The 24121-nt window shown below is 38.7% G+C and overlaps 2 protein-coding genes across 7 annotated transcripts in view; one reads left to right on the top strand and one right to left on the bottom strand.

The window, feature by feature from the left end:
- The first annotated feature begins 529 nt into the window (after positions 1–529).
- Positions 530–17805, top strand: tmem30c (transmembrane protein 30C). 5 transcript variants are annotated; one of them, XR_001858240.2, is made up of 8 exons: positions 530–863; positions 2054–2170; positions 4369–4476; positions 5827–5917; positions 5994–6137; positions 6406–6618; positions 6979–7226; positions 17673–17745. XR_001858240.2 is itself a non-coding variant. In XM_037539416.1 (8 exons), exons 1-8 carry the CDS (start codon positions 666–668, stop codon positions 17694–17696), a joined length of 993 nt encoding a protein of 330 aa, XP_037395313.1. In that variant the 5' UTR covers positions 530–665; the 3' UTR covers positions 17697–17805. The 5 variants fall into 5 exon arrangements, 3 of the variants coding, with proteins under 3 accessions (XP_037395313.1, XP_037395312.1, XP_017562069.1); XR_001858239.2 differs by lacking the exon at positions 17673–17745 and adding an exon at positions 8222–8414; XM_037539416.1 differs by having other exon boundaries at positions 6979–7076; positions 17673–17805.
- Positions 8529–24121, bottom strand: part of dcbld2 (discoidin, CUB and LCCL domain containing 2) — a 28643-nt gene continuing 13050 nt past the window's right edge. For both annotated transcript variants that reach the window (XM_017706578.2, XM_017706577.2), the window contains 12 exons: positions 23221–23272; positions 23074–23146; positions 19815–19948; positions 19560–19600; positions 17648–17863; positions 17438–17562; positions 15844–15991; positions 15614–15739; positions 13561–13654; positions 13303–13349; positions 11507–11617; positions 8529–11360 (listed from right to left, as the gene is read on the bottom strand). In XM_017706578.2, coding sequence (XP_017562067.1) covers positions 10987–11360; positions 11507–11617; positions 13303–13349; positions 13561–13654; positions 15614–15739; positions 15844–15991; positions 17438–17562; positions 17648–17863; positions 19560–19600; positions 19815–19948; positions 23074–23146; positions 23221–23272 — 1541 coding nt within the window. In that variant the 3' untranslated portion in view covers positions 8529–10986. The remainder of the gene's footprint in view (positions 11361–11506; positions 11618–13302; positions 13350–13560; positions 13655–15613; positions 15740–15843; positions 15992–17437; positions 17563–17647; positions 17864–19559; positions 19601–19814; positions 19949–23073; positions 23147–23220; positions 23273–24121) is intronic.

Consider the following 24121-nt stretch of genomic DNA (forward strand, 5'->3'; position numbering starts at 1 on the left):
CCTTTCACACTTTTTAACAGTCTGGATCACCACAGAGCAGGTTTTTTTTTGTTGGTGTTTTGGTCATGCTCAGCACTGCAGTGACACTGATGTTGTGGTGGTATGAGTGGATCAGACACAGCAGCGATGCTGGACAACTCTTTTGAACTGTATTATATTATTTAATATAACAGTGCATGAAGGACCTGCAGTCATATGCAAAAATTTGAATGTTCCTTGTCAAATTCTATTTGTTGATTTCCTAAATGAAAAGATGTTACCTTCACCAATAGCACATTAAAAATGGAAAATATAAAATTTGCCATAATGTTTGCACAGGCCACATTTTTCTTTTTTTTTATTTCTGATTAATTTGACAAATACATTGTGCATTACAATATACAGCATTCTCTGTACAGGATGTGCACAGGTTTTATGGGACATCCAAGCTTTTACATATGACTGTATACATGACCCCGCATCCTGACAGTGTATACAAATACACTGTGTGCGCATGAGGTTAATAAGTAACAGGACCTTGTTACAAGGTTCACACACTCGCATTGGGTGCTGGGAAAACCACTTGGAGGAAGTGAGAAAGAGACAGAAGACAAAAACCCATTCAATTGACTTTTTTTTTTTAATCCAGCATTTTGAGTATTTAGTAGGTGTTTGGGCGTGTATTGATGGGTAAGGTGCGTGCGGACGCAGGGCCCTTTGCTCGTAGGCCAGATAACTCTGCGTTTAAACAGCAGCGGCTGCCAGCCTGGTCTCCCTCCCTTACTCCATACACCGTGCTGCCCGTCTTCTACTTCCTCGCACTCGTGTGTGTGTTACTGGGTGTTTGGCTGCTTATCACTGTCCAGAACACACACCAGCTGAAGGTGAGCTACTCTGTGTCTGATTGTGTGGTGTACAAACATATAGGCCTACCTAAAACTTCTAATCAAGGTTTAAAGTAGATCAAATAAAGATCATCTATGTTTGAAACGCAACAGATAGATTGCGATACTTGTCATCCATCATGAAAATGTCTTCCAAGTATCATTTAGTCATAACGTAGAATCTGATCAGGTAATTGATTTTCATTTTAAGGATACAATGTATTGTCTGATTGGTGCTACATGAAAGAATATTACTAAATGTTCCCTAACTAAAGACATTCTATATGTACAAGAAAAGATAAGAGCACAGCCATGTGGGTATTGAATGTCTGGTGAAGATCTTCTATGAATAGCGTTCATTACCCTATAAAATGAATTTTCTTCTAAAAAGCCTTTTATTAACAGGTGTACTTTTTAACCCTCACTCATGTTTCAGTAAAAGTGAAGGAGGCTTTCTAACTTTTTGTCCATGGCCATTCAACAATGAATGCCTTTTAACTGACCTGAGATTATGAAGCAAGCATTTACCAAATTTTTGCTAGTGCATATTGTCCCCTATATTTCTTTATATCCAGCATTTTGTGCCTTTTGTAAATGGTAATAACTGGGCATTTATAATCTCTTAATAATTTATTTTTTCGAATTGTCAAATGTCTTCATAGACAGAGACTGTTATTATATACCTCACTGTACAAAAGTCAAAAAAGTTCATTTAATTTACAGTCAAAACAAGTATAAGTTACTAATTTTCACAAAATATGTGTTTAACAGAAAATTAAACTAAAATTAAGCCTCAACAACTTACTAAATATGTATACATTTGATATTGTATGGCCACTCTTTGCCTACAGTTCGTTTTTTTAAGAAATCTGCAGGAATGTTTTTCCACACCTCCAAGTTCAGTGTTAGAAGTTAGTTGTATTTTCTGCTTCTATGAATCCAAGTAATCCCTGCTCCGTTTTAATACATAAGCCTAGAGAGACATCAGAATTTTTTTTATTATTATATTTTTTTTGGGGGGGGGGGCGTGGTAAAATACACGTAAAATATAGGAAATGGCTCCTTTTAATTAAGTTGCTGTGTTAAGGTTCTCATCGCTTTAATAATTTAATTGCTAAGTAAATCTTTAAAAAATGAACACTGGTGATGTAGATAGCTACATGGCTTTAAGCCACTTTTTTGTCTGCTAGATTGACTACACAGATGCTGGAGCATGTGCCACTTGCGCTGAGATGCGCAATGATCCCACCAAAGCCAAGATGAATTGTGACTGCGTAATCAACTTCAATGTCCCGAAGACCTTCCAGGTATGTTTATGCATGTGTAAGAGATATGGCTAAAGATATAACATACCATGCATTTATCTGTAATAGAGAAATAGGAGAAATCTCTCATCTTCTCCTCAAGTTCTAAGTCCTTATGCCTATGTTGCCGAGTTTAATTCTGTTCTCTTTCCATTTTACATTATGCCCAATCCCAATTGTTGCTTTGTATAGCTGTCTTTGTTACTGAGAAACCACAGTCTTCACATTAAAATGTATTATGGTTTCAAACCAGTTGCTTTTGTAGTAATGTTTTTATTTATTATTTTTGTCTTTAGGACAGCTCTTTCTGAAGAGCTCAAAGCAACTTTGTCTGAGAGTTTTTTCCATTTTATTTTTTTCATACACACAACAACTAAACCTTAGAAATCCATTTTACATTACTTACTGTAGAGACATTCGGTATTGTCTGAGGAAAGGAGCATATTGTCAGAAACAAACCTTCAAAATGGGTCGATTTCACTCATGAAAATTTCCCGTCTGTGCTCTTGTCTAGAGAGCATTCTTATATTTGACAAGACAATTCTTTAGATTTGACAGAAGCTACTCATCTGCGGAACCTTCTTTGAGCTTCAGATCAACTGTCAGAGATCTTTTCATTTCAATTATTGAGGGCAGAGGGCAGAAAATCTTTATATTGCAACTATACTGCATACTGTTTAGAGTAGCCGTACCCCTAGTTTATTGCAAAAGGCACAGTGCTGCCTGTGACTTAATCAAGACACTAGCAATTAAGAAATTTTAAAGCTTTACATTTGCATAATATTTATTATTTCTGCTAGGATGTTAGTACTTACTCCCTGCATGTCTAATACTGAATTCTCGAATGCTGGAAAGGCCATATTGGGCAGGCTTTTTTGTTTTATGCCAAGTGTAATTTAATGAAACAGTCCTGTGCCTCCTGGGCCCTATGTTCCTTCTTTGTAGCTTTGGAAACAGACCTGTGTTTCCAGGCCATGTGTTTCTTCATTGATATTTATAGCTCTATCCCTTCATCATGTTGCTTCAATCACATACACCGATCAGGCATAACATTATGACCACCTCCTTGCTTCTGTGTTCATTGTCCAATTGATCAGCTCCACTTACTATATAGGTGTGGTTTGTAGTTTTGCAATTACAGACTGTAGTCCATCTGTTTTTCTGCATACTTTATTAGCAACCTTTTACCCTTTTCTTCAGTTGTCAGAGCCCCCATGGACCCTCACAGAGCATGTACTATTTGGTGCTGCTGGAGGTTTTTAAACACTGTGTCCACTCATTGTCCACTCTTGTAAACACTCTACCTTGTCAGTCCGCCTTGTAGATGTAAAAGTCACAGACAATAGCTCATCTGCTGCAGCACAGGACCATATTTTTGGTTGGTGGACTATTCTCAGTCTAGCAGTGACACTGAGGTGTTTAAAAACTCTGCTGCATCTGATCCACTCAGACCAGTGCAACACATACTAACACACCACCACCTTCTCAGTGTTATTGCAGTGCTGAGATGTTCCACCACCCAAGTAGTACCTGCTCTGTAAAGGTCCATGGGGGTCCTGACCACTAAAGAACAGGGAACAAGAGGGCGAACAAAGTATGCAGAGAAACAGATGGACTACAGTCTGTAATTGGGATTTGTGTTAACAACGGAAACTTTGAGCACTTGCTCAGTGACAACATCTTTCCTCTATTTCAAAACTGTTTTTGACATGCCCTTGTCAACTTGACCTCACTAAGTTCACCTACTAGGAATCCCTGATTGGATGTTATAGCATTGTAACTTTGTTAATTATTTTGCCAACTTGCTAGTTAGGAAGCTAACAGTTATACAAATAACAACAATACTGAGGTATAATGCATCATATGAAGAACTGAAAATAGGGCCCTGGGATCATGCTCCCTATTACCGCATGTCATACAGTGCAGTTTACTCAATGCTAATTGCTGGGTACGCTTTGTTACTTGCTACTTTAGCCTCATGGCTCCAGTACAAAACTAAAGAAGCAATTGCTAAGACCAAATATGTCTTGGCTGATCAGCTAATTTTGGACTAAGGAGAAAAATTTTACAAATTTGTTTTTCTGGCCTAGCTGTTTCTTCAAAGACCGTTTTTGTTGCTGATATTTACTCTTGTCCTCTTCTTGTTCTGTTGGAGAGCTGTCAGATAGAGGAAAATGATCTGATGTTGTGTTGTGTCTCAGGGGGATGTGTTCATCTACTATGGCCTGATAAATTTCCACCAGAACCTGCGCAGGTACATAAAATCCCGTGACGATGACCAGCTGGTTGGGAGAAAGAACAGCCTGAAGGTAGCTTCGTCTCTTTTACTCTCACACTGTCTCTCTTCTGCTGCCTTTGCTTGTCATTTTCCATTTCTCATCATGTCAAGAGAAGTTCCGGATTGTAAGAGTTTCCTTTATTAATTCTTTTCTCCAGCAAGTCCCTGGTCTATATGCCAACTACTGCAGTTCTGCCTTATCATCCTCTCACCTGTCTCATTTCTCCTGTTTTTAAGCCAGGTGCATTAAAGCTATAGTTCGAGCAAAAATTTAATTTGTAGTTTTATTTATTAAACACAAGATACACTATATGGACAAAAGTGTTGGGACACATACACATTACCCTCCAGGAGCTTTTATGACATCCCATTCTAAATTCATAGGCATTAATATGGAGTTGGGGTTAAGGTCAGTGCTCTGAGCGGGCCAGTCAAATTCTTGCACACCAAACTCACCCAGCCATCCCTTTATGGATTTTGTGGTGTGCACTGTGGCAAAATGTGCACTTTCCCAAACTGTGTCTACCAAGTTGGAAGCATACAATTGTCAAAAATGTCTTGGTATATTAAAACATTAATGCTTCCCTTCCCTGGAACTAAGGGGTCTAGGCCAACCCATGAAAGACAACCTCATAGCATTATCCCTCCTCCACAAAACTTTACACATGACACAATGCAGTCAAAATTCAGACTTCAAGAAAGCTGCTACTACTGTTTTTTAAGGTATGTGACAGAAACCACATAGGTAATTCTCTTTCTATAAGATTACTTATCAGCTCAGTACAGTGTTAAGCACGTATGTGATGATTTAGGGATGCAATTTGCACAATACATGCCTGATGATTATAAGATTCCATCGATCGCTCTATTAGCCTCTCAGCTTTATTGCAAAATTAAAGAAGTGAACTTCAGACACAAGTATCTAGACAAACAATCTCAAACGATTAGTGTAATGCCACCATCGGATTAGAGGTGGGCAATATGATGATATTTACTATTGTGTGTGCAATTATGGGAAGGGCTACAAAAATCATTGTATTCATAGTTTTTCATAATATTTTAAAATGTTATATCTTGTCTGTTTATATCGTACCTATCAGACCTTCTATAAATGATAAATATTGAGATGCATATGATTTATCTTATATATATACATATATATACATATACATATATATATATACATATACATATATATATATATATATATATATATATGTGTGTGTGTGTGTGTGTGTGTGTGTGTGTGTGTATATATATATATATATATATATATATATATATATATATATATATATATATATATATATATAAATCTTGTGAAAATATGACGATGTTGTATTTTTGCCAAATTGCCAACTCCTTGTTATGTCTTCTGCAGTCCCCCAGTTCATACTGTGAGCCGTTTGCTTATGATGAAAATGCAGTGCCTATCGCTCCCTGTGGTGCCGTGGCTAACAGCATGTTCAATGGTAGGAATTATTTGCTAGTATATTGTCCATCTGGTTTTTATGGTTAAGTCACTTTGTTTGTCTGTTTTGGATTTAGACTCGTTCACACTAACATACCATCCACCTGCTGGTGCTGCAGTCAACGTTCCACTGTACAGGAAGGGAATCACCTGGTACACGGACAAAAATGTAAAGTTCCGCAACCCCTCAACAAACACGACACTCCAGCAGGCCTTCCAAGGTGCATGACCACACATACAGAAGCACACATAGGCATGCATGCAAGCAGTTTTAGACGTTTAATCAGGGGATCTAAAGCTGATGCTTAAATGCTCCTCACGAAACTGCTTGAGACAATGTGCAAATCTGTAACAAAAGGGGGCTACATGGTTTTAATGTTTTACTTTTTTCATATTTTGCTATTATGTTCATAGCTTTAATATCTTTAATATTATTCTAAAATGTGGAATATAGTAAAAATCCAGTAAACCTATGTTTCCTTGTCTCAGGTACTGCACAGCCACCTTTCTGGCAGAAGCCGGTATATGAGTTGGATCTTGATCACCCTAACAACAATGGTTTCATAAATGATGATTTGATTGTGTGGATGAGAGAGGCAGCCTTCCCCAACTTCAAAAAGCTCTATGGCATTCTGAACCGTGCTCACACCACCTTCTCATATGGCCTGCCTGAGGGAAACTACAGCATTGCCATCAACTATAGTATCCTTATTGTACCTACAGCCGTCACTCACAGAGGAAAGAAGTATTTTTGGCTATGAAGTTGTTTAAAGTGATAGTTTGGCAAAGAATCACATTTATGCAATTTTCCCTTTACTCAAATGCAGTGAAACAGCCAAGATATGTTTTGTGTCTAAATTTTACAAATTAGCCTTGAGCAAACAGCATTCCTCAATGATCACAACTTGTCTCCAACCATGTTAAGTTTTTAAGTAATGCCAAACAGAGTTGCTTATATGGTTTATGTCACTATATGATGTACAGTTATTTACAAAAACATGTGGACAAGAGATTGTGTTTAAGAACAGTAGCCTTCGACTGATCCTTGACTTTTGACACCAGATTTCCCTGTTCAATATTTTCAGGGCAGAAAGGAAGTGGTGCTTTCTACTGTGAGTTGGTTTGGTGGACAGAACCACTTCCTGCCCATTGCGTACCTGGTGAGTGGAGGGCTGATCTTTATAGTAGCCATCGTTCTCACTGCGGTCTATGTGAAGGTGGGCCGCAGTGGTAAGAACATGGAGGAGTAAGAGAATGGACAAATACGATGAATTTTTAAAAGGACCATACGAACGTGGAGGCGTGCAAAGGTGATTAAGGACAAATATGCAGCACATTAGCTTAGTACTAAGCTGGTTAATTTAAAGTTAGAACAGAATTTTATTGTTGGCTCAAAACTGGAATTAAATGGAAATTCCACAGATTTAAAAAAAATTATCTGCAACATTCAGTCACTGAGATGTGAGTCATTCAGGGTGGTTTTAATTGAAGTGGTTAATTGTAGAGAAACTCACTCAGATTTTATTTACAACAGTAGGTTATAATAACTGCAGTACATACATCGGTTTTTATTTACTATCTAAAATGATCAATGAACCTACAAGTGCCTTTTTTATGTGTAACGTTAATAATGTAGTAAAAAAAAAAAAGTAAATCCGGAAGAGTGGTGGTTCCCCTTTGGAAACTACTCAGTTTTCCGTAATCCTGTACGTGCTTTTCTGGCTTTTACAAAATATGCCAAAACCTTGGTTATGCCACAGTGTGTGTGTGTGTGTGTGTGTGTGTGTGTGTGTGTGTGTGTAATTATATATATATATATATATATATATATATATATATATATATATATATATATATATATATATATGTATATATATATATATATATGTATATATATATATATATATATATATATATATATATATATATATATATATATATATATATATATATATATATATATATATATAAACTTCTCAAACAGCTTCTTAATGTGATGGGCTATGAAATTAGGGGAGGCAATTTGATGTCAATTGTATCATGATAAATTACAATGTCCTCAGCCAATCAGTAATCATCAGTACTTTTAGAACACTGACCAATTGTGTGCTCCAAAATAAATTAGACCACTTGCAGATAGCAGTGGCATTGCAGTAATAGAGTATTATTGTTATTTGAATGGTGTATCAAGAAGTGCTCAAGTAATTCATTTCTTTGCCCACCATGTAAGATAATTCATCCTAGATCATTCATTTAAGATCACAGATAAAAAACATGGCTTGTAATTTCCACTTTCATCCAGCAGAGAGCAGATGAAACACACTACCACAAGGGAGAAGAGACCAAAATCACAGAGCACACTATGAAATGAACTACATTTTTGTTGAACTTTTGAAGATACATATCATTTTGTGTCATTTTGATGTTGGAATTTATCTGGGAATTCAGTAAAATGCTAAACCCTGGCAGCCTACTTTAATTAAGTGGGTGACTCAGAACCACCGCGTGTACAAAAGTGTTTTTATAGGTGGGATTTCTTTATTCTTGCTTTCCAATAAGCTTAATAGCCTCCCTATGTCAAGACTGTACATAATGTATGCTGGGAAGACAAGTAAATAATATTTTTTATTAAAACTTTAATTTGCCATTTTAAATTCATTTTTTCTATACAGTCATTCTACAGTACCATCCATAATTCAGAAAACCATTTACAGTGAACAGCAGACACACACACACACACACACACACACACACACACACACACACACAAACACACAAAACACACACACAAACATTCATGAATACAGTGCACCGAAACATACACAGACACAGGCATGGATACACAGTTTGGATTAACACCCAAATTCAAACTATCAGCCCTTGTAGACATTAGACCACTGCGTAACACCAAGGCAGCCCATGTGTTCTTGACCTCCACTGCTGTGTCACAGGATCAGTGAAAAGCAGAGATTCTGTTTGTTAATATTCTAAACTGAACATTCTTAGTACCATAAAACACACTTTTCATGTCTAATTTGACTGCAGGCTTACCATGTCAAGTGGAGATATGATTGTAGCATTAGTGTCTGACCAACTATTAAAGGTTGAAAGAAAATCACACATATTGGTCAGAATGTAGCCTTGCCTAAAGGCAACATTTGGTCTAACACAAGAACATTACATTGCTGGCTGGCTGATCAGATTGGACCCGTTCACCATTATTTGGCATTGGAGACTAAAGCACAGTAAAATGTATTGAGTCAAAGTCCTCTGTGAATCCTGTCTGGCAAGCACATTGGCAACTTCATTTCGTACTTTTTAAAGTCATCACGAAAGTGTCACATTTGGAAAGGCATTGCACGGCAACAGTGTATCTATGACAACAGTGCATCCATGAGCGCTGGACAGCTTAGCTTTGGGCTGTTAGTGGTTTAGATACTCTACATTGCTGTCATATCTCAGCAGGAAATAAAAAAAAAATTAAAAAAATAAAAAAAACAAATAAATACAAAACACTATTGGCTTTGAGAACAGTGACAGTTTTCATTCTGTGAGATGGGTGTGAAACAGGATTAATAAACATACTTTTGCATGGATGAGGATGGGAAAAAAAACTATTAAACTCTAAAGAGCTATAGCGCTGAAGCTGATGAAGAGGGATTTGTATAATTTTTTAGCAATATATACACCTTATGTTCATCGCTAATGACCCTTTACACTAGTAGCCAACATGTGTAGATAACTAGCAGTGAACAGGCAACCTATTTAAAAAAAAAAAAAGAATGTATCTTTAATGCTTTCTTAACTTGGCACTGTCAGATAGAGGAAACAGAAGGGATGATTTTGAACAAAACTTGTGGAGGCAAGGGAAGTGACAGAAAAAATAAAGTACAGTAATCAGTTCACCATATAAGACTGAAACGAACAGTGCGAAGTACCCAATGGACATACAGGTGCTTGTTTTTGTCCACTGCCTCTCACCAGAAAGGATTTTGTGACTATGTTAGAGACTATGTTATCGACTCCTCTCAGCTATGAAGAAAATGTTTAGGGACTCACAGTTTATGGCCAGAGAACAGTCATATACAGTACTGTGCAAAAGCTGAATACCACCCTTTGTTTATTTCATTCCAGTCACGTTTTCCATTTTTCAAGAAATATTTCTGAGGAGATCAGATACAAAATAAACTACTTTCCTTCCACTATGAGAACACACTATGAGTCTGTCAGCTGTCAAGAAGCTGTTACTGGGAAAAAGAAATACACAAAAAAAGAAGACAGTTTGTAAATCAAACAGAGAAGCTGCTGGTGTTCTGACCACAGAGCCCAGACCTCAACATCACTAAGAGTTTGTGAAAGTAATCCCAGGTGTGAAAAAAAAAAATTCTTGCAGACTGCTTGAAAGATATAATAAAGGTCAAAAGTGGACACCCTTAATACTGAAAAAAATCACCTAAATGTAAATAGTGAGCCTTATGTGTAGTTTTCTGTTTGTTTACTAATATTGACAAGGGTAGTCTCTGCTTTTTGCATAGTTCTGTACATTAAATGTATATATAAAAACACATACATACACACCGAGCAGCCACTTCATTATGTACACCTCCTTGTATCTACACTCATTGTTCACTTATCATATAGGTGCACTTTGTTGTTCTACAATTACCCACTATAGTCTGGTTCTCACACACTAACAGACACATGTATGGTAAATGGAACTGATAAAACCAACAATGAGTGTAGATACAAGGTATATACACACTCGTGCACGCACATGCATACACGCACGCACGCACACACTTAGACACAGACTTACATATAGAGGCACCCTAAAACAGTAGTGTAACGGTCTCCCTGTCTAATTTTGTCATTCTCTCTCTCTTAGACATTCTTGTGTGTTATTTCAGTGATAGGACTGGTATGGCACGCTATTTAAAAGACAGGAACATTTGACATTTACACAAACACAAACATGCACTCACATGCACATACTTGTCTGCATTTTCTGAGGAAGGTAGTCTTCCTTGGGGTCAAAGTTCAGCCCAGACTTGGCTACCATGCTGTGAGTGGTCAGTCTATTTCTTGGCATGGTGTATTGTGGGAATTCTGAGGCACCTGGTATAACTGCCCTTCTGCTGGTGCAGCTTGGTCAGATGTGCTTTTGGGTGTGTCATACATGGACATTCCTGATTGACTACTGTCTGTTTGAGCCAGTAAACCTGGTCCCCGGAAGGCAAGAGAGGCTCCTGATACATGATTGACTCTGTCAATCGTAATGGGAATGGCATACTCTGCTCCGGAGGCAGGCAGGGGTTCAGCATAGGCATGATATTGTTCAGGGGTCAAAGGTGCATCATACTCAGGGTCAGCTCCTTCCTCTGGCTTAAATGTCGACCTCTGACCCAGAGAGGTCATGGTACCACTTACCAGCGGCTGAGCATATTCTACAGAAACAGAATGGAATTTGTCATGAACAAGGGAACAAATACTTGTCACATTTCTTTGCAGAATATAAAAACATAGGATGAGTGAGTGAGTGAGTGAGATTAAGTGTGCGCGCGTGTGTGTGTGTGTGTGCGCGCGCGCGCACCTGCAGGCTCCATTCGTGGTCTCTGGTCCGCTCGTGCAGTAGAGCTGTAGCGAACACACTCTTCCCCATCCAATTTAGAGGGCAACAGCTGCTTCATGCTCTTCCACCATACTGGAACACAAACACAAGCAAAATCTAATTAAAGAAAAATACTCACATGCAGTAAGGGCAAACAAGTATTCAGACACTTTGTTTTTTCTTATTTAATATACAATCCTGTTTCCAAAAAAATGGGACGCTGTGCAAAATGTAAATAAAAACAGTTAACATTAATGTGCAAATCATTTAAACCCTATATTTAATTGAAAATAATACAAATACAAAATGTCAAATGTCAGAAATGATAAATTCTCCTTTGTCATTTTTCATTTCATAACCCTTCAAATGTTTTGAGGGACAGGTCTGGGCTGCAGGCAGGCCAGTTTAGAACCTGGTCTCTTTTACTCTAGGCCCATGCTGTTCTAACACATGTAGAATATTGTTAGGCACTGTGTTCCTGAAATAAGAAGGATCTTCACTGAAAAGGCATCATCTGGATGGCCACATGCATTGTTCCAAAACCTGTGTATCATTCAGCATTATTGTTGCCTTCAGAGATGTGCAAATCACCTATGCCGTGCACTAATGCACCACCATAACATCACGGATGCTACCATTTGAACTATGTGCCAATAACAAACCAGGTAGTCCTTTCTTCTCTTTAGCCCAGGAGGCATGCCATCCATGATTTCCAAAAAGAATTTAGAATTTTGATTTGCTGGACCACAGGACACTTTTACACTTCACCTCCGTCCATGTTAAATGGGCCCATGCCCAGAGATGGTGGCGGCATTTCCGGATCCTGTTTGTATATGGTTTCTTTTTTGCATGATAGGGTTTAATTTACAATTGTACATGCAGTAAAACTAAGCTCACAGACAGTGGTTTTTGGAAGTGTTCCTGCAGTGCTGCCGGAGGGCCTGAAGATCATGGTCATCCAATACTGGTTTAAGGCCTTGTCACTTGCATACAGAGTTACGTACCGCAGAAGATGAAAAACAAGTACTCACTTTTGTGAGATACTGTATGTATACACACACTTTTAGTCCTAAAATTACAGACTGCTATCCATCTTCTCTGCATACTTTATTAGCCCCCTTTTACCCTGATCTTCAGTATTTAGGATGGACCCATGGACCATCACAGAGCAGATACTACTTGGGTGGTGGATCATTCTGGATCAACCAAAAATATCCAGCCAACAGCGTCCTGTAGGCAGCGACCTGTGACCACTGATGAAGGACTAGAGAATGAGCAACACAAACTGTGCAGTAGCAAATGAGCTATCACCTCTGACTTTACATCTACAAGGTGGACTGACAAGGTAGCCAGTGCTTAAAAACCCCAGCAGCACTGCTATGTCTGATCCACTCATACTAGCTCAACACACACACACACACACACACACACACACACACACACACACAACCCCACGTCAGTGTTACTGCAGTGCTGAGAATGATCCACCACCCAAATAGTACCCGCTCTCTAAGGGTCCATTGGAGTCCTGACCACTGAAGAACAGGGTAAAAGGGGGCTAACAAAGTATGCAGAGAAAGAGATGGACTACAGTCTGAAATTGTAGAACTACAAAGTGCTACAAAGTGCACCTATATAGTAAGTGGAGCTGATAAAATGGACAATGAGCATAGAAAAAAGGATATAATATTATAATGTTAAAATAGTCATCATGTTATGCTGTATAGTCATGTTTGACTAATGACATCCAAGACATCTCAGCCAAGCGTGTACAATACCTGTGCGATCCCAGTGTGGAAGGTCATAGGTCACTTCAGGGCTTTTCCTTTTACACAGTAAAAATCAAAAGAAGAATAAAAGATTAACTGTATTGCCAAGTCGGCTGTATATTACAAATCTCATATACAGTGGATGATGGACATATGCTAAAGCAGTATCAAGAAACTACCTTGTATATCAAATCTAGTATATTCAGATGAGCTCAGCCTGTATATACAGCTTGGCAATGTTAGCATGGAAGTGCATGTAGTACTGACCTGCTCTTCCACAGCCATGCACACACTATGACTAGCACTGGAGCAGTGAGAACTACCACCAGCACAGGGACCAACACTGCCACGAGTGCCACCTCTGAAGCAGACACAGCAGAACACCAGTTAGACAGATGATGCAGTGTATACACACACACACACACACACACACACACACACACACACACACACACACATATATATATATATATATATATATATATATATATATATATATATATATATATATATATATACACACATATATGTGTATATATACACGTGTATATTATATATACACACGCACACACACACAATATATCTCTGCTGTCAGAAGAAAACCTCATATCTTCAAAATGGTAACTTTACAGAAGAAGGAAAAAACATACTTTTCTTTAAATGTAAGTCAATGGAACCAGAATTTTTTCCACATCATTTTGGGTCGTTCCCTTTGGTCCATTCATCTTGAAATGTACACACAATGTAAAGGACAACTAGTACTTCCAAATTATTTAAAAAATTGAAAAACGGCAAAAATGGAGATACGAGGTTTTCTTCCAATAGCAGCGATATCGATTTCACATGCTGTTGTGCAAACGGAATAGATAACAGGTGGAAATTATTGGCAATTAGCAAGACACACTCAATAAAGGAGTGGTTCTGCAGGTGGGGACCAAAGACAACTTCTCAGTACCTATGCTTTCTGGCTGATGTTTTGGTCACTTTTGAATGTTGGTGGTGCTTTCACACTCGAGGTAGCATGAGACGGACTCTACAACCCACACAAGTAGCTCAGGTAGTGCAGCTCATCCAGGATGGCACATCAATGCGAGCTGTGGCAAGACGTGTTCACACTGAGCACATGTGACAGACGTGACAGAGTCTGGAGACGCTGTGGAGAACGAACTGCTGCCTGCAACATCCTTCAGCATGACCGGTTTTGCAGTGGGTCAGTAATGGTGTGGGGTGGCATTTCTTTGGAGGGCCGCACAGGCCTCCATGTGCTTGCCAGAAGTAGCCTGACTGCGATTAGATACCGAGATGAGATCCTCAGACCCTTTGTGAGACCATATGCTGGTGCGGTTGGCCCTGGGTTCCTCCTAATGCAGGACAATGCTAGACCTCATGTGGCTGGAGTGTGTCAGCAGTTCCTGCAAGATGAACATTGAAGCTATGGACTGGCCCGCCCGTTCCCCAGACCTGAATCCAATTGAGCACATCTGGGACATCATGTCTCGCTCCATCCATGCTTTAGTCCAGGTCTGGGAGGAGATCCCACAGGAGACCATCCGAAACCTCATCAGGAGCATGCCCAGGCGTTGTAGGGAGGTCATACAGGCACGTGGAGGCCACACACAACACTGAGCCTCATTTTGACTTGTTTTAAGGACATTACATCAAAGTTGGAGCAGCCTGTAGTGTGTTTTTCCACTTTAATTTTGTGTGTGACTCCAAATCCAGGCCTCCATTGGTTAATAAATTTGATTTCCATTGATGATTTTTGTGTGATTTTGTTGTCAGCACATTCAACTTTGTACAGAACAAAGTATTCAATGAGAATATTTAATTCATTCAGATCTAGGATGTGTTATTTGAGGGTTCCCTTTATTTTTTTGAGCAGTGTATATATGTGTGTGTTTATATATATATATATATATATATATGTGTGTGTGTGTGTGTGTTTGTGTGTGTGTGTGTGTGTGTGTGTATCGTTAAATTGTCTCCAGATCAAATCTGCGACTTGCATTTATCTCATAGGAATGACAATTGGTATGCATGATATTATTATCTATTATTGTACTATCATACTATTAATAACTATTATTATACAACTGTATGTCAATATTTGAACAAGCATAAATACAGAATTTTCTGCAAATTGTAGTGCACAGTTTGTTTTTTATTTTGTTAAATTTCTGCTGAGTTTAACACAAAACCACAATTTAGTCTTTTCCTATGTTAAATTAAGGAATTCAACAAAACATGTAATTTGAAAATGAATTCCCAAACTTTTGAATACAATTGTATAATATACCAATGGAAATTGATTTTGTCTCACCATTATGAGGGTGTTGGGGCATGGTGGTGTTTCGAACACTGGGTGTGTGTGTTGTCCGGCGCTGTAATGGAGGTGTAGTGCTTCTTTGTGGAGGAGGAGGTGCAGGGTAGAATATTCGTGGCCTCGCTGACCAATAAAAACAGAGAAAAGCATTAAGTCTAAAGTAGAAAGGTCTAACTTGATACCTTGTTTGATTACTAACCAGTATAAAGGTGTGTGATTGTTCTTACCTGAATGTAACTGACAGCCAAGCAGTTCCATTTTGAGGGCAATCTGCTGGTGCCACTGGGAGGGGCATATTCTAATAAACCGGGCTTCAATTGGTGGAATGAAGTTATTCCGCACTTCCTGAAGGTAGTTGGTGTTTCCTTGGAAAACCTGACAGTCAGTGGCCACAAAAACAGTGAACATTTAGTCTTTATCCAAATCAGCTGACAACGTGTGTAGTTTCATAAGGCAATGCATGTTTTTGTGCACTTCAACATACAATACACAGTGTTGTACATTCTGTTTTGATCAAGTTTTTGTTTATTTAAAACGAAAAATTGAATTTTGACATTTATTCAATTAATTCAGCTAGTTTCACAACTGCATAAAAATTCCAACCAAAGGTGGAAACATCAAAGTCTGGGGCTGTTTTTCTTACAATGATGCCAGTGAGCTCACACAGGTATCGCTAGGTGTGGGCCTTGTATCGAAGCCAGCCAGAAATGATTTTGTTCCATCTCGGGTTTATTAAAAATAAAAACTTTTCTTTACCACTGCTATCACTTTAAAAGTTTATACTGCAGCACCCACAGTATTCGGCCATTCCTCTGAGAGCAACACCACACTAAAGCACAAAGGCTCTGAAGAAAGATGCCACATTAGACATTGATAAATGTGGATTTTTCCAAAAGCAGATTCAAAAGAAGACTGAAGTTGTAAAAGAAGAGTCTCCGATTTTACATATTTCATGTTAATGAAAGGCAAGGCAGGACTTTTGAAATAATTTTAGTGGAGAAATTATTTGAAAATATGGTTAAGTTAGCCAGTTAGGTATTAATTCCCTAGTTAAATACTCTAGCATTAAATATATGCTAGATTAAGCTTTATATTAAATAACAAAATTCTTTCTTGCTGTGAGGTACTTTGGTGCACAAAGATCTGGACCCTTTTGTCCCCTCAATTTGCATGAAAATATTGTGTGTAGCCAATGTAGATAGCTGGGTGGACCTGTGTTCACTGACATGATCGCAAATTCAGAAGTGTACAAAGGCATTTCAGATGCAAAATTATAGTATGCAAAAGATGGTCTGCAAAGAAATGGCTCAAATGAAAAAAAAATCTGTGCCACACCAGCCACCTTTTTAAAGAACACTTTGTCGTTTGTCTTGGAATAGTCTGTTTGAACAATGTCACATTCTAATACAATTAACCTAATACATTTTTAAGTATTTTAAATGACCAAATACTTTTTATGGCCATTGTAAAAATACTGCATCAAACAGACACCACATTGTGTCTGATTCATCATCCTGTAGTCAAACCAAGTCAATGGAAAAAAATTTTCCGCAGTATCTTTGAATACTATTTGTTGGATATTCAAAAAGGACCATGCCTATTTCTGCTCTAAACAGAGTATTGCATCACTGTCAGACCAGTGGTTTACAGCCCTCCTCCTAACTGCAGCCAATCGAAGATTGCTTCATTAAGTTGCCTGCCAATCAATGGTTTTTTAATTATTAATGAGTAGTAAGTGCACTTAGGAACTCTAAAATTTTATGTACAAAGAGATGAAAGAAAAGATGTCTGACATGGAGGTATGTAAGCAGCACTTTCTACCTTCTCTTGATTTGAGCCTGCTTCCTGATAGGCTGTCCAGTCCTGTCCATTATTGCTGTAGTGCACACGATAATTAGAAACATAAAACTGGAACTCAGGTAGGGTGGAGCCAGTGGTGATTATTCCTGAATAAGAGAGCAGACTGATTGTTAGCATCCTTCACTGAAGTCATCCCCCCACCCCACCCCTCTGCTTCCTTTTCATTTTTACCTGTTACTTTTTTGTCTCTCTTCAGATCCACCTGTACCCACTCTTTTGAGTTACTATTCGCAGCTGCCCATGGAAGCCCCACCCTTTTCAGCCGAGACCCCGAGGGTGCCCAGACAGATGGCTTGTCGCCATGACGACCCCATTCCCACATAGAGGAGGCGGAGATCTGAGAGTCACTGACCACACCCGACTCCAGACCCAGTGTGCCATAACAGCCTGCCATGGTACAAACAGACAGAGATTTTACAATATGTTTTTGAGTTGTTTTAATAAATGAACAGGTTTTCTTTGTCAGTTTGCAATGACTTAAAGTCTAAATCCATCTCCTACAAATAGGCTATGCTTGGGCACCCCCTCTCAGTCCATTGAAAATCACTTGGGAAAATATTGTTCCAACAATACCTACTTTCTGTTTCATCACATTTTAACTAAGTCCAAGTCCAAAAAGATTATGCTTTATATTTTTCTGCATAAACAGTGAAGCATAGTGGCCGTTATTCATCATAGTTGCATACGGTCTAATCTGATTAAGTCAAATTTGTCAAACAACTTTGTTACTCTTCAATTTCATCTTTGGTGCATCTGTATGATCAAACTCACATCTGGTAGGATAATGTGACTCCTGTGTAAATTTGAGCACAATAGCTTAACAGTATGCGATTAACAAACCAAAAACTATTATCAGTATCATCTATAGTACCAAAAATAGGAATTAAAATAGAAAATAACTATAACACACACATGCCAATCCAGTACAAAAGTGAATGCACTTATTTTACATGCACACTGGTATAAATAAACACTGCAACAATTCCATGCTCCATTTAAGGACGTGCTTTATGGTGTGCTTTAGTTTTATACTACTGACACCACCCAATAAACAAAAACTACAAAACACAGCTGGTGCACATATACCACACATGGACTGCAATAACACAGCGTTTAATGTTATTTTATGGAAATATTCACACTACACAATCACATGATTCTGCCAATCTTCTGCCAAAGACTAAAACTTACTTTTAAGACTATGAAGTTTGGTCTGTAGGGGGAGCAGTGCACTTACTACTTGACTTCACAAGCACAGCCATTGGCTTGGGAACCCCTGGGTACTGATGTTTTATTAGCTCCCTACTGAAACATATGCATGAATTAGGGTGTGCTTCATGTAAACAATATGTAAACGAGGTATCAGTAGACAGGTGTTGATTTCATGCACAGAAGCTAATTCATGATTTGTGCTCAAACCTCCGCCCGTTTTCAAGTTGTAAGAAAGTTTGATGAGTCAGATGCCATTGTATATCATTACAGGCAGAGAAATCTGCAACTTACACAACTTTGATGAATAAAAAACAGTGTCACTGATGCAAAGCATCACTCTTATTCCCTTTAATTTGCATGACAAACACAAAAGGTTTAAAATTCATGTATTTGCTGCCTTAATCCTAAAAAAGTATACAGATGCTATGATGAAGCTGAGACATCCATATATTCAATTAACTTCCTCCTGACCTGCCCATGGTGCTGCCCCCAGGTTTGTTTTAAAGATTACTGAATAATTAAACTAATACAATGTGTTATTATTATTATTTAAGTTTTTGTGGGAATTTCACAGTTATAGATGCTAGTGAAGGAATTTCTTTGGCTTTATATTCACTGTTGTTAACAACTGCACATAGTGTGAAACTCAAAATCTAATTTGTCTACTTTAACTTGCATGGCAAGAAAGAAAATGTGCCAATTTATTTAAAAAGTAATTGTATAACACCTCTGTCTCCCCTGAGGGCTAGACACTGTTAGTCATGCTCTAAAGCAAACATGAAATCTGTTTCAAGTGTAACAGTCATTCAGTAGCAGTAATTAAAATCTTATAAGACATTGCTCTTCCATTTGAAACCTCAGGCAAACTTACCGCTGGTTTTAAAGGTGAAGAGACTGGGGGAGAGGTTCCCCCTGGAGAGAGAGAGAGAGAGAGATAGATGATGAACAGTACAGTTATGGATCGATCAGTCTCCTCACCACTAATGCAGACAGCCTCAAGGACAAAAAGAGAAAGCGAACAGTGCACCAAGAAACAAATCTGCAGATGAATACAATTTTTCCCTGTGAATAAAGGGTAAGTAAGGAGAGAGAGAGGATGAACAACAGCACAGCTGTAATTACTCACGCTACAGAGGTGACATTGTTGGCCAGTGTGCTGTCATAGTGTGGGATGCCTTTGCTGCTGACCACACTGACCGCACCCCCCAGTGCATTTGACACCACACCAGCATGGATACCAGCCAGACACAGGGGTGAGGACTAAAGACAGACAGACAGACATGCAGAGAGAGAGAGAAAGAGAGAAAGAGAGAAGAAAGAGAGAAAGAGAGAAAAAAGAGAGAGAGAGAGAGAGAGAGAGAGAGAGAGAGAGAGAGAGAGAGAGAGAGAGAGAGAGAGAGAATTAACCCTGATCACCACAGACTTAACATTAAATAAACTGAAATCCAGCCTAATCATTAATATTAAGATGAAAACCAAGATTCTTTATTGCCACACATCAATGCTGTTTAGATTCAGTGCAATTTTGTGTGCACGTAATCCACGATAAATATCAAAAGTTATCATAAACAGTAGTAAATGTAGTTCATGTCAACAGACACAAACTGGACAACATTAGAAAGACGTGTAGCATAATTTTGACTGTGAACTATTACAGTGAAAACACTGAGCACAGGTAAATTTTTTTTCCCTGTACTTAAAAATTAAAAATCTTCAGAGCATCATCATCAACATGACAGAGCACACCTGTCACTCCTCACGATTCATTAATCCCTTACAATATTCGGTAGTCTGTTTCATGTTCATATTTAACTTTTAGTCTGCCTGCTACAGAGAGCTCTCCCTAAAGCAAGCAGAGTGTGAGAGAGCTGAGGCTGACTTAATGAGCCAGAGAGAGAGAGAGAGAGAGAGAGAGAGAGAGAGAGAGAGAGAGAGAGAGAGAGAGAGAGAGAGAGAGAGAGAGAGAGAGAGAGAGAGAGAGAGAGAGGATTTGGCTGATGTCATGTCCTGGGAGTGAAGCCACAGTGGCACTATTGTAGCTCTATTGATATGATGTACTGTAGTGGGTTTGAAGTGTGTGTCATCAAAGAGCCACTCAGACCTTTCCATAGAGTTCAACTTTAATTATATATACACAGACACACTCATGCACACGCGCACACACACACACACACACACACACACACACAGAAAGGCAGACAGATGGAAAACCACACGTACACACACACACACACACCCACACACACAAACACGCACCGCACAGTTCCCATAGGCACTGCCAGACTAGTGCTGGAATTAGACGAGCTGCCATTTCAAAAGACATTTCTTGCTCTCTCACTCCCTTCTTTCGTTTTCTCTCTCTGTCTTTCTCCATCTCCCTTTCTTTATCTTTTTCTCTCCCTCTTTCTGTCCTTCTCATTCTCTGTCTTTCTATTTCTCTCTATCCTTTTGTCTTTCTCTGTCTTGTATCTCCCTTTTTCTTTGTCTTTCTTTCTCTTCTCTTTTTGCCCGTCACTACTCTTCAATGTATTTTTCTCTGCCTCTCTTTGTCTGTTCTTTTCTCTTTTTGTTTCTTTTTATTTCTCTATTCCACTCACCTTTTCTCTCTTTTCTCATTCGTTTTCGTATTCTCTTGCCTTGTCTGTTTTGTCCTTCTGTCTTCCATTCATTTTCTTTTCTTTCTCCCTCTTTCTTCCTATTTATGTCTCTTCCCCTTCTCCCTCTAAATTTCTTTTTCTCTCTCTCTCGACCTCTATCCTGCTCTTTCACCCTCTCTCACATTCTCTTTCTATTTTTCTTATTTTACTCACACTCTCTCCTCTTTCTGATTATCCTTGTCTTCCTTTTTTCTTTTCCTTCTACCTCTTTCTCTCTGTCTTCCCCTTTTTCCTCCCAATTTCTCCTTCTTTCTTTCACTTACATTTTTCTCTCACTCTTTTTCTCTCAGTCTCTCCTTCTTTCTCTTTTCTCATTCCCTCTGTCTTGCCCTCTTTTTCTCTGCCCCCCCCTCCATCTCTCTCTCGCTCTTTCCCTGAACCACAGATCAACCACAGACACCAGGCAAACTCTCAACACACACATACACGCACACCGCTAAACACACACCACTTCCTACTGGCAAAATAAAAACACCACCAGCTTCAGTTGCTGAGTGCTATGCACATGTACTATGGGCCGACGTTAATGTTGAGGTAGTATGAGCTGTAGAGGCTTAATTTTGCTGTCAGCTGGTCTGTATTACAAAACTGTTCAGCCAAATTCTGACCTAACATCTCCCACTCTCCCACTCTCTCTCACACTCACAACATATAAACACATACAGTCTACTTACACAAACTACACACACACACAAAGTAACTCAAAACTCCACACCCAAAATGAGTTAACCTAAAAGGCTCTTATCATGGAAAATGAACACCCTCATTCTGATGCAGTGCATAAACACAGGTAAAATGTTAAAGCATTCCATTCACTCCAGTCTATGAACAGTCCCTACATGGAAAACTTAGCAGCTGAAAGGCCATTTGGCATTCACTGTTTTTGTGATGTGACAAAAACCCAGCACATTTACATATATCTGCCCACTGAAACTAGAACAGTTTAGCCCCACTGATTCATGCTGAAGTTACAAAGTGTTTCAGCTCAGACTGTTCTTGAATATGGTACAACCAATCAAAACAGCATTCCTTGCTAATTTAATAGAAAGAATTTAATTGTGTTATCAACATAATTTAAATAAAAAGTAAACTGTGAAATATTTACATTAATATCAGAATTTCTTCTTATTTAGTTTGCCCTGCATTCACAGTGTGCACTCAACAGGCAAAGACTCCACAAGTTTGTGCAAAACTATTTGAAGAGAAGAACTCATGCTCCTGAGAGTTGTCTGAACACATGCTGGAGATAAGAGTTTGCTTAGCGACCTAGAAATAGTGCAGAATCCTAAACGTATCTTCTTCATTTTACTTTTTAAAACTTTTTAAACATTCATTATTCTCAAATGTTCTGTGGTTTACTTCAGTCTTAAAGCCACAGTAATAAAATGATCCAATTTCCTCTCCTTTCAACCCCCCCCAACACCCTAACTGCACCCAAATGCACTTCATTGTTTCAACCATGGCGAAAAAGCTACAGATTTTACTCCACTTGTGGCCCCTTGAGAACAGTCAACCACACCCATAATGAAGTCATCAGCCTGGGACCATTAATGATCCAACATGCAGCCAAGACAGCATGAGGTCATCACTCCTAGACAGCAAGAAGGAGCAGATACAATCAAAGGGCTTTAGTCACTGTGTGCTTTGTGTGTGTGTGCTTTGTGTGTGTGTGTGTGTGTGTGTGTGTGTGTGTGTGTGTGTGTGTGTATATATAGACAGTGTACTTACGTCTCTGTAGCCATGGGGGATGGTTCCAGACACCTCACCAAAGTCAGTCAGACACCCCGCAGGACAGAACTTACTGAAGAAAGACACAGAAAATGAGCCTTGAACGCACACATGCTTGCACGCACGTGTAAATATTTCAGAGTGTACCTGAATTCAGCTTCAGCAAAGTCATTTCCTTTCTCCAAACAGGTGATCAGATCTGGGCAAAGAGAGAGGACAAAAAACAACAACTATTTTATCATTCAGTGTCTTTCCCTGCCTAAGGAGCACTTTGTGTCTTTCGGAACATGAGCATGTGTTATTTTACCACTGATAGGCAAAACATTATTTTGCTGCTGCTGACTGATTTGGCACATCACAATGAATATTCATATTGATAAGCTAGCATATATTTTCAACACTTTTTACACAGGCTACTTAAATGTACACAAACCTACCAAATTAGTTCAAACTGCAGTCCCACAGTAAAAACAAAAAAAAAAAACATTTATGTAGTCAAACCTTTGATATTTACAAGGACTATGCTCTGATCTATTTAAACCCAAGGCATTAAGACATACTAATAATCTAAATATATACAAAATCATCATTTATAGTGTACTTTCAATTGAAAGGTAGCTGTTCCAAAGCCAATTTATTTATAAAATACTAAAAAATGTTCACAAGGGAATGACATACAGAATATATTGAATGAGCTCCATAAAAAGTGTTTGATGCTTAATTAAGTGTTTTCCATAATCAAACAGAAATTATGGCACCATTATTGCCCCACGCCAAAGAAAAATCCTAGTTTCCACTGAGCATTCAGCAGCTCAGAGATGCACAGATCAGCCATGATATTAAAACCACCTGCTTGTATCTATACCTACCTTGTCTGTCCACTCTTACATGTAAAATCAACAATAGCTCTTGTAGTATCTCTTGCTGCACAGTTTGCTTGTTCTATTCTCAGTCCAGCAGTGACAATGGCACTGCTGTGTCTGATCCACTAGTACTAGCACAAACACTAACACACCACCACTAAGTCAGTGTCACTACAGTGCTGAAA

Source organism: Pygocentrus nattereri, chromosome 6 (genome assembly GCF_015220715.1).
Source record: "Pygocentrus nattereri isolate fPygNat1 chromosome 6, fPygNat1.pri, whole genome shotgun sequence".
In the NCBI taxonomy this organism is placed as follows: domain Eukaryota; kingdom Metazoa; phylum Chordata; class Actinopteri; order Characiformes; family Serrasalmidae; genus Pygocentrus; species Pygocentrus nattereri.

Bases quoted from the DNA above. Each gene is read 5' to 3' on its own strand.
- tmem30c (XM_017706580.2), top strand. From the start codon at position 666: ATGGGTAAGGTGCGTGCGGACGCAGGGCCCTTTGCTCGTAGGCCAGAT. The intron at 5,918-5,993 runs GTAGGAATTATT...TTTTGGATTTAG, and splicing joins GGCTAACAGCATGTTCAATG to ACTCGTTCACACTAACATAC. The intron at 6,619-6,978 runs GTATCCTTATTG...TTTTGACACCAG, and splicing joins CAGCATTGCCATCAACTATA to ATTTCCCTGTTCAATATTTT.